The sequence below is a fragment of the Prunus mume genome, linkage group LG7, assembly GCF_029339155.1.
Source record: "Prunus mume cultivar Tortuosa linkage group LG7, ASM2933915v1, whole genome shotgun sequence".
Taxonomy (NCBI): Eukaryota; Viridiplantae; Streptophyta; class Magnoliopsida; order Rosales; family Rosaceae; genus Prunus; species Prunus mume.
Window position 1 is genome coordinate 2,992,415 of NC_142704.1, and position 10,486 is coordinate 3,002,900.

General features: G+C 37.4%; 2 protein-coding genes across 5 annotated transcripts; both read left to right on the forward strand.

Moving 5' to 3' along the window:
- The first annotated feature begins 371 nt into the window (after positions 1 to 371).
- LOC103337688 (putative inactive receptor kinase At4g23740) lies at positions 372 to 4,600 on the forward strand. Of its 4 annotated transcripts, none has more exons than XM_089055704.1 (5): positions 444 to 495; positions 614 to 671; positions 789 to 881; positions 1,283 to 2,621; positions 3,752 to 4,600. In XM_089055704.1, exons 4-5 carry the CDS (start codon positions 1,388 to 1,390, stop codon positions 4,405 to 4,407), a joined length of 1,890 nt encoding a protein of 629 aa, XP_088911830.1. In that variant the 5' UTR covers positions 444 to 495; positions 614 to 671; positions 789 to 881; positions 1,283 to 1,387; the 3' UTR covers positions 4,408 to 4,600. The 4 variants fall into 4 exon arrangements, with proteins under 4 accessions (XP_008239079.1, XP_088911830.1, XP_008239080.1 ...); XM_008240858.2 differs by having other exon boundaries at positions 444 to 475; XM_008240857.2 differs by having other exon boundaries at positions 372 to 671.
- Positions 4,601 to 6,163: 1,563 nt separating this feature from the next.
- Positions 6,164 to 9,575, forward strand: LOC103337686 (ubiquitin-conjugating enzyme E2 10). The gene is made up of 5 exons (XM_008240856.3): positions 6,164 to 6,300; positions 6,444 to 6,516; positions 8,052 to 8,179; positions 8,611 to 8,715; positions 9,242 to 9,575. Exons 2-5 carry the CDS (start codon positions 6,447 to 6,449, stop codon positions 9,383 to 9,385), a joined length of 447 nt encoding a protein of 148 aa, XP_008239078.1. The 5' UTR covers positions 6,164 to 6,300; positions 6,444 to 6,446; the 3' UTR covers positions 9,386 to 9,575.
- The last annotated feature ends 911 nt before the right edge of the window (positions 9,576 to 10,486 follow it).

The following is a 10,486-nucleotide window of genomic DNA, read 5'->3' on the forward strand; positions in this document are numbered from 1 at the left end:
AAAAAAAGCAGAGATGAAAATAATGAGTTACCACAGTAAATATTATCTCTCAGTCACTGTAAAACAAAAAGTAAAATTATCTCTGGTCAGATTTTGAAAACCAAAAGAAGTCAACGAAATGCCGTCATGCAATCGAACGGGCTCTATGCACCCACGCAAAACTCGGAGCCCGAATCGGCGGCGAAGATTAACCGAAGACCTCCTCTCGTCGTCGTTATCGTTAAACGACAGCACGGGGACGAGAGCACGTTGGTTCATATTTATCAAGAAATTAATTTCGCGCGGGTCCACATATCAGACGTAGACGAGACCATGTCACTATCGCAACCCTACCCACAATAACGGCGTTCCGTCCACCTAGTCACGAACTCATGATCCCCTCGCCCCACTACGATGACCTTATAATTACTCGCCTTCACTTCCCCCAACCTCCTCTTCATCCCCGGAGCCCTTCGAAACTGCCAACTTTTTTTTGGTGAAAAACTGCCAACTTAAGTAGTGGTTTTTCTGTGCTTATTATTTTCTTTTGTTTAAAGAAAGAAAGAAAGAAAAAAAAAAAAAAAAAAAAGAGTAAATTTTTGGTCCATTGGGTAACAGTTTTTTTTGTTTGCAGGTTCATTCATCTTGGATGCTATTTTAGCAGCACCATCAGTTGAGAGTCATCATAACATGTACGTTTCCACTGCTCTCTCTCTCTCTCTCTCTCTCTCTCTGCACTCATACTCTGCTGTTCCACATTTTACTTTGTGTTCTGAAAGAGTGAATTTTTTAAATTGTTTTGGTCCCAGAGGCAGAGTTGTACTAATTTTGGACTTGGGTTCACTCTAAAACCAGAGGACTTTGTTGGGTCAGATCTGGAACTGAAAGGAAATGGTGGGCAGGTGAGTTGAGCTTCTGGGTACTTTGGTTTTCATTTTTACTTGTTTGTTGAAATGTTTCCCCATGTATAAATTTTGGGTTTCTGCTATTTTTGAAATTTGAACGGCAAAGTTGAAAGAAACAAAGTTACAAAGAACAAAGAACAAAAAGAAAGCTCGGTTTCTGGTGGTACATACTTTGCTTTTGCATAATAAAATAAGTTCCTTTTTGACTATAAACACGATATTCAAAGCCTGCAAGTTTCATTTTTTTATAGCAGAAGTTTCTCAGAGTCACCTCTACTTTTTCTCGACAGTAGTCTTGGAATCTGAATTTTTTTTTTTCCCCTTTCTCTTTTCGCTTTACATTCTGTCTTTTGTATTTTTAACTTAATTTTTTTCTATATTTGTTTGTGCATCTTCAGCCAATACCCTGAAGGGCCAGAACCATGAAAAGAGAGAAACTTTGCAGAAACAGCTCGTTCTCTGCTTGAAGTGTTTGGGATTTTGGTAAGGGGAGAGTGAGGGAAATGGCAGGTCGTTGCATTCTGTATTGGATTCTCTTGCTGGGTTTGGTTTTCTTGCAAGGAAATGCAGACCCAGTTGAAGATAAGCAAGCATTGCTGGATTTTGTGAACAATCTCCCTCACTCCCGCTCTCTTAATTGGAATGTGAGCTCTCCTGTGTGTGACCACTGGACTGGAGTGACTTGTAGTGAGGATAAGTCTTATGTGATAGCCGTCCGATTGCCCGGCATTGGATTTACTGGCCAGATACCACCTTACACGCTTAGCCGCCTCTCAAGGCTGCAAATTTTGAGTCTTAGATCCAATGTGATAAGTGGGCAGTTCCCTTCTGATTTCTTCAACCTCAAAAACTTGTCTTTCCTCTATCTCCAATTCAATAACTTCTCTGGGCCATTGCCCGGGGACTTCTCAGTTTGGAAGAACCTCACCATTGTCAATTTGTCTAACAATCACTTCAATGGGAGCATTCCTTATTCGCTTTCCAATTTGACTCAGCTTTCAGGCTTGAATCTTGCTAACAATTCACTTTCTGGTGAAATTCCTGATCTCGAATCAAGCAAGTTGCAGCAGCTAAACTTATCTAACAACAATCTCACTGGTAGTGTTCCCAAATCACTTCAGAGGTTTCCAAGGTCAGTTTTCGTGGGTAACAACATTTCTTTTGCTAGTTTCCCACCCAGTCTTCCTCCTGTTCTTCCACCCGCCCCTAAACCATATCTGAAATCTAAGAATAGTGGGAAGCTTGGTGAGACAGCATTATTAGGAATTATAGTTGCTGGTGCTGTTTTGGGCATTGTGGCGTTTGCATTTCTAATACTTGTTTTCTGCTCAAGAAGAAAAAAGGAAGATGGGCTTTCTGGAAAGTTGCACAAGGGAGAAATGTCACCGGAAAAAGTGATCTCAAGGAGTCAAGATGCGAATAATAAACTGGTTTTCTTTGAGGGCTGTCATTACGCATTTGATCTGGAGGATTTATTGAGGGCTTCCGCCGAGGTACTTGGAAAGGGAACATTTGGTACAGCATATAAGGCAATATTAGAAGATGCAACCGTTGTGGTGGTGAAGAGGTTGAAGGATGTAAATGTTGGGAAGCGGGACTTCGAGCAACATATGGAGATTGCTGGCAACATTAGGCATGAAAATGTGGTTGAACTGAAGGCATATTATTATTCCAAAGATGAGAAGCTAATGGTATATGATTACTACAGCCAGGGGAGCGTCTCTGCTTTATTACATGGTATGTTACTGTCTTCCATCCTTGATGAATGTTAACTTGATAACTTTAATTTTCTCTGTTTTGAAAATTGTTGAATTCAAATAGCTGATTGTTGTACTTCTTATTTTGGAAGTTAATAACCTTTAGATCCTGTACATCATAGAAGTTGTCTGTTTATAAGTAGTCATCTGTAGCTAAAATTGTTTGAGTATTTTTCACTTCAATCATTCTGAATAATTTGTTGGAACTGTACTACTAAGTATATGATAGATGCCAGTTGGAACAAGTCTGAAACATAGTGGAATACTATTGGTCTATACTGCAGTCCTTGTTTTGAGATGATCCTGGGCCTGTCAAAATGTTAGAATGTGTCTTGGCCTGCTGGATGTAGTATATGGTCATCACTTGTGAAAATATTATGCTGCTAAATTATGTAGATTTGGATAATTCACTTTACTCCGTGATGTATAGCAATTCTACTATGCCAATAGCTTAGAACTGTTTAATACTTGAATTTTGAGTTTTAGAAGCTACCGTTGATTCTGACAATAAAACTATAGTGACTGCTTATGAGTCCAGTGGTAATTGATGCATTAAAATGCTAACTAGTAAGTACCCACAGGCTTTGGCATCCATACTAATGTTATGTTGCCTTGTACCTTAGTGAGGCTTTCTTTGACCAAGTCCATGCTATCAATATAAAATGATCTGTTGAACATTAGGGAGTAAATATATTCTAAGAAAAGCCTATTAGTGTAAATGATATTTATCTGGTTCTTCCATTCTAGGGTCGTTTGTTTGTAAACCATGTGGTGCATCGGACATATTAATTCCTCCAAGGGTGGAGATATGTGAATGTTGTATTTAGGGAATCATGTGTCATTCTTTGGTGCACTGTTAGTTTTATCTTGATCAAGGAACCTTCAAACCCCCAAAGTTTCTGTGTTCAAAAAACATCTGTTGTAAGCTGGTAACTGGGAGGAACTCAGTTTTATTGAAGAAAATCTATTGTATTTGTCGGCTTTGACATCTTTCAGAATGAGAATATTTGGTTGGTGCCATGCTTGGGAATTCTAACTCCATTGTGCATGTTGCACTGCCACCCACTGTAGAGATTAATATATATCTTGCATTGCTCTTTCGATTTTCAGGTAGAAGAGGGGAGGACAGAATCCCTTTAGATTGGGATACCCGACTGAGAATAGCTATTGGAGCAGCAAAAGGAATTGCTCATATACATACACAGAATGGTGGGAAGCTTGTCCATGGAAACGTCAAAGCCTCAAACATCTTTGTAAACTCGCAACAGTATGGTTGTGTTTCTGATGTTGGCCTGGCAACTATAATGAGCTCACTAGCTCCCCCAATCTCCCGTGCTGCTGGTTACCGAGCCCCAGAAGTGACAGACACCAGGAAAGCAGGACAAGCAGCTGATGTCTACAGTTTTGGGGTTGTGTTACTGGAACTCCTCACTGGAAAATCCCCTATCCATACTACTGCTGGTGATGAGATTGTCCACTTGGTCAGATGGGTGCATTCAGTTGTCCGAGAGGAGTGGACAGCAGAAGTGTTTGACATAGAGCTCATGAGGTATCTAAATATAGAGGAAGAAATGGTAGAGATGTTACAGATTGCCATGTCTTGTGTGGTAAGGATGCCTGATCAAAGACCTAAAATGCTGGATGTAGTGAAGATGATAGAAAGTGTCCGCCGGAATGATAATGAGAATCGACCATCATCTGGAAACAGATCTGAAAGCTCAACACCACCACCGGTGGTTGGAACAGAACATCCAACATCACAATGAGTGAACCATTTGCCATTTTTCCCATCTAGTGATGTATTTCATTTCATCTCAAAATGTCGTTTTGCTCCAGTGAATGAACAAATTTGTTTCAATTTTTTTTTCTACTTTATCCCATTTAGGAAGAGCTAGGTCATGTATCAATGTAGTAGTGACTTTAATTCTGGAAATGGCATTTCAAATATGCTTTTTGGTACTTGAAACTCTCTCTCTCTCTCTCTCTCTCTCTCTCACACACACACACACACACACATACACATATTAAAAGGAGAATGCAGAAAAAACATTTTGCTTGAATGGATGCATAGGCGTAATCATGCCAAAGATGCTATACAGATCTTTGTGTCATATAAAAACTGACTGCAAGAATAACTTCCTGCTGGGCTCTGCATGGGTCCTACTATGTTTTCCTGAACGATGCAATGCAACTGTTTGTACAACAGTTTTTCACAAAATCTGTCTTGCAAATTGATTATTACATTCTTCCACTCCAGTTAATATATAGAAGGGTGTTTTTGTAAAAACTCTTTTTTTTTTAAAATCTCAATCATCAACTATTTTTCCCGAAGCAACTCACAGCAGAGGGCATCATGATCTACAAGCATAGATTGGACATTTATTTGGTCATATTCTGCTATTGCACGTGAAGTATTCAGAGCTGTTTGATGCTGGCAAAAGCTCATCAGAATGTGAAAGATACTGGAGGGAAAAATCAAACACACCAACAAAATCTAAAAGTTGTGTTTGCTTTTGCTCAACCTTTCAAAGCAGTGTCCATAATCTACATGTAAAAAGATACATTTCGAATTAGGGTTTTGCTCAAGTTTAGTCCAAAAGAAAGAAAGAGGAAAACTGCTTCGTTTCCTGCTTTCCATTTACAAAATACCTTTTTGGGAAAATTTATACGAGGGTATGTTTGGATAGAAACAATGAATTTTGATTTTGATAATATGGTTACATTGGTTAGAAAAATGTTGAAAGAGATGCTGGATACAATGTGTTTGAAAATACAGGGTACAGTGTTGTACTATTATGACCTTGAAAATGATTAGGTACAATGGATAGATTTCATTCTATTCTTTTTCATGCTAAGATTATGATGAAGAAAATCTAACTATAAAGATCAGTTTTCATAGATTTGAAATCTAACATTCCAAATGGAGTCTTGCAAGAATATTGGGTATAAACAAAAATATATATATAGGTTGTTTTGATGTGGTCAAATTTTGAGTTGTAATCGAGATTTGTCGTGTCGCTGTCATGAATAACTTACCTAAGATATATCTGCAATATGACCTATTTCTTAATTAATTTCTAGGATGCATCTTATCCTTTGACTAGAATTTAAGACTAGAGTTTACTTATTTTTAAGACTAAATCAATTGCCTAGCCGTCCTTATTGAAAAAATATCTTGATTTTCTAACGTTGTCCTCATATTGGCCTTAACACGTAGAAAAATTTAGGTGATCATTTTAACTATATTATAATATGAGTGTTACACATTAAATTATTAATCTTTAGTAACAAAATAATCTTGCATTTTAACTGTGATTACCTAAAACTTAATACAGTAACACATCTTTTTAACAAATGATAAGATTTTTTATTTTCTTTTGTCACAAAGGACAAGATTCGAACATAGAAATCACTCCTTTTTCTTTTTTTCTCCATTGTACAATAATCCATGGTCTATAGAATGGCAAACTTTGATTGGAGGGATTTGTGGAGCAAAATTACAGTCTTGTCCCCTCCTCTTTCCCTAGGTATAATATATAAACTCATTTTGAGTGGTTGTTCAAGAGCTACCACCTTCTCAATAAACGCAAAAGATTAAAAAGATAAAAAAAACATAAAATCTAAATCAATAATAAAGCAGGAGGGTCTCTCAGGTCAAGGTACTCTCTCTACCATCCCTCTGCTACTTGCACACAAGGAATGAAATTTGGGTTTTCTTTGTTGTGTGTGTGGATTTGTTAGATTGAGGTCAGGTTCATCTAGGGTTTGGTTTGTTTGTTTGTTTGTTTGTTTGCTTGTGAAGGTGATGGCGTCGAAACGGATCCTGAAGGAGCTGAAGGACCTCCAGAAAGATCCTCCTACTTCATGCAGCGCTGGTATTTTCCATTTCAAACCCGATCCGTTTCCTCTTCTTTTTCATTTTAATTCTGCTAAAGTTTAAATTTTGTGTTTTTGGGTAAGAATTATGTAGCAGTTTGTTGATTGCATACTCTTTGGAGATTTTGACTCATGTGTACCATCTGATTTGAGCTTCCATCTATGCATATTTTTAGAAATTTGCTATTTTTATTAACCCAGACCAGGAAATCTGTGCAAAGCTGCAGTCTTGCACCGATTTGGTGGTCATATCAATTTTGTATTATTGTTCTCATGCCAAATTATGTGTTTGTCTCATAATCGAATGGAATTGCATTATTTTTAAGTTGGTCAACCGAATTTCAACGTTAAGAACCATCAGAGAATATGAAAGAAAATAGTGAATGATGTGGGATACTGAAGGTGCTATTGTGTGGCAGTTGTTACCCATACCCATTTCCCTGCCCTAATTAAATGGCAATAGACCTCCTACCTAGCATCTTGGGTATAAATGGGTAATTACCCTTTTAACTCCTTGTTAAATGGTCTGGGTTGTGGGGACCTGTAATGACCCATTGAATCCTCAGAAAGAAAAGCTTTTAATTTTACACTGGTTATCTGTATATCCGCAGCGGTTGGGACTGATTTTTGTCATTCTGAGTCTTGTATGATTTTGAGGGCTGAGTAGACATTAAAGGTGTTAAAGAGGGAGGTTGGGGCAGTCAAAGAAGTTGGCTGGTAATTTGAAGTTGGAACAATGTTATCCTTTGGTACAGCTGTTGTATTGTTTTAAATGTTGTGACCAGGGTGGGTGGTTGATTATTGTTTCGGGGTTTCTTTCTTGACGCTTACGGCAATAGATTCTCTGAAATAGCATTGCTCTGCAAGTGAAGGATCAAATGCTTTCTCTTTCTTCTTTTAATATATTTCCCCTTTGGAATACTGTCTACACCATTGAGTGAATTATAGTATCTTGTGCTGGATATTTCCATAATGGACCTACACCTACCCACCCTTAAAATTGGATTAGATGGCTATGGGCATTAGATATAAGTGGCAAATAAATGGTAGTCTAAACTGACTCATTTGCCACCTTTGGTGCCATAAATGCTATATTATTTTGCTGGTAATTTGAAGATTACCATTACTTTGTCTTATATATGGATATCTTATAAATGATACAAATTTGTTTTTGAGTTTTGAATAACTCTACTGTGGTTGGAATCTTTTTGTCATCATCATCACACCACCCTGGATTTTAATACCTTTAATGGCTGCAAAAGTTCATTCTTTTGGGAGAATATGAAGTCACTCATTTATAGCCACAACAGTCTATCCACTGTGCGATAAATCTATGTGCAAGTACAACCCTTCAAATCTTTTAGGCAATTGGAACTCTTTTGTATCAAATTTTCTCAATGAATTGATAACTTTTGGCTGCTTTTTCTTTTCAGGAGAAATTTACATAATGAAACTATTCTGATAAATGACTCTAACGTCATTCTTCTGAGCAGATATTCAATTTGATTGTCTTTGCTCTAATGTATATCTTTAGGCCCAGTTGCAGAAGACATGTTCCACTGGCAGGCGACAATAATGGGTCCTGCTGACAGTCCATATGCAGGTGGAGTGTTCCTTGTGACTATACATTTTCCTCCAGACTATCCTTTTAAACCACCCAAGGTACTTGCTAGCTTTCTATAAATTTCACATCAAATTTGTCTTCTGTTGCATGGAAGTTCCTTTCTTTATTGCTTTCATGAGAGAGAGAGAGAGAGAGAGAGAGAGAGAGAGAGAGAATCTGGCGCATATTGTCTTGTGGCCTATCACACCTATGTTTGATGTCAAATGTATTTTCAGACTCCCGAGGGAGTTGATAACATTGTGATAGTAGAAATTAACAATTATAACTTATTTAGCAATGAAGTAAGACGGTGTTCCTGAAGTTTAAAAAATCCCAAATTTTAACAAATGACTAGGAAATACTGAACTTTTGCACATTGTTTGTTTTCAAAATCTTTTCCATGTAAAGTTGGCACGACAAACTGAAGATTTTGTTGTCCAACTTTTCATTCATTCATTACTTTTTGCTACTTATATGATGTTTTGTGCAGGTTGCATTCAGGACAAAGGTGTTTCACCCTAATATCAACAGCAATGGTAGCATTTGCCTTGACATTTTGAAAGAACAGTGGAGCCCTGCCCTGACCATATCCAAGGTAAATGCTTAATTCCTAAACAGGAATAGTTTTTTCATAAATTTTGAGCGTTCTGTGGAAACTTGTTTCCCCTATTGGGATTCTACATATGATTCCATTTTATGTCTATAATTTCGGATGCGTCAATACAGGAAATGCTAATCAATAGGACTGAAACTCAGGTTTTTACATACAGAAATTGCAATTGTATTACTCTGAAGTTTTACAAGTTAAGATTTGCATGAAAGATAAAGAGCTCTATCCAATGAAACAGCATACAATCCTTTATTGACCAAAATGATTTGCTTTTCTTTATAAAAAGAAAAATAACAAATTATCATCTGTGCTAATTGTTGTGTCGAAGAAATTTTCCATGGTGAAGTACTGATTGATCTTGTGGATCCCATTGCATTTTGCAACTGTTATGATGCTGTATACTGAAAATGAAACATGGTTGAATCAATTGTGCCATATTCATTGAACCTGGTTTGACAAGGAAATTTTGGTGCTGTTATAGTTGATGCAATGTTATGTTATTTGTTTTCAGGTATTGCTTTCAATCTGTTCACTGTTGACAGACCCCAACCCTGATGACCCTTTGGTTCCGGAGATTGCTCATATGTACAAGACTGACAAGAACAAGTACGAGACCACCGCAAGGAGCTGGACTCAGAAGTATGCTATGGGTTAGTGTGAGCTGCTAGGACACTGAGAGGAGGGCTTTCTGTCCCTGTGGCATTGATCTGGTGATCAGATGTATGAATGGTGTGATCTGTTCTTCACATAAGTGGACCAATAGGAGAGTATTCTGCCCTCGGAACGCAATTGCTTTGAATTGTTAATTTGTTATGCAATATTTATATATAAGACATTGAAACCCATCTTATCTCTCTCTCGTGTCCGAAACCCCCTAACAACCCAAAAGAAAAGGAAAATTTGACCCCACAAAGTCGAGATAGATATGCCATTGAAAACATGTTAAGAGTATGAACCCGCATAATAATTGCATCACTTTATGCACGTATTAGATAATCCCATGATATCTTGGGGATTTTAGAGAATGGATTGAGTGATTGGCCAGGTTTTTGTAGTTCGTGTTGAGCTGATTATCTGTGTAAAAGTTTTGGCCAGGTTATGTTGTATATCATGTGTATTGAATTTGGTTGAATCTGGCAATAGTGCAAAAGAATTTTTCATCCGAGCCAATAAATTTTTAATGGAACTAAAAAGAAGACATGGAATAAAATTGGGAAGAAAAAGTAGCCCAGTTGTGTTCAGGCATATGGGCCATCACCATTAACATCAAGCTGTCACACTTGTGTCTTGACGCATGGATATCGGGGTAAATGGGTTGGGCCCAAAAAATCTATTTTGAACTGAGAGGGTGAGTTTTACTTGCGAATTGATAAAGCATTAGAACTAGTGCTATCCTGCAAAATGCTTGTAGTTAAAGTGGTTACGAGTATGTACCTATATATATGAGGTCGTAGTTAAAGTGGTTATGAGTATGTACCTATATACATGAGGTCGTAAGTTTGATATTTGATTTTCCCTTGTAATTATTTTAGGATTAACTTGGAGGTTTCTACTTCTTTAGTTTTCTACAGACCAAAACATATAAGGGGAACATTCACAACCCTCTTTAGATTTGTTGGGTACTAAAATGAAGTTTCAAGAAATTGGCAAAACACTTGCATGTTTATCTCATAACACTTGATGGTGTGTGATGGGTGATGATGATGATATATGGTTCATATATTATGTATATGCAGGAAGAAGGAAAAAGCTGTTT

Excerpts from the sequence above, each read along its gene's own strand:
- LOC103337686 (XM_008240856.3), top strand. The coding sequence starts at position 6,447 with ATGGCGTCGAAACGGATCCTGAAGGAGCTGAAGGACCTCCAGAAAGAT. Across the intron at positions 8,180-8,610 it reads ATCCTTTTAAACCACCCAAG|GTTGCATTCAGGACAAAGGT; the intron begins GTACTTGCTAGC and ends TGTTTTGTGCAG. Across the intron at positions 8,716-9,241 it reads CTGCCCTGACCATATCCAAG|GTATTGCTTTCAATCTGTTC; the intron begins GTAAATGCTTAA and ends ATTTGTTTTCAG.
- LOC103337688 (XM_008240857.2), top strand. The coding sequence starts at position 1,388 with ATGGCAGGTCGTTGCATTCTGTATTGGATTCTCTTGCTGGGTTTGGTT. Across the intron at positions 2,622-3,751 it reads CGTCTCTGCTTTATTACATG|GTAGAAGAGGGGAGGACAGA; the intron begins GTATGTTACTGT and ends TTCGATTTTCAG.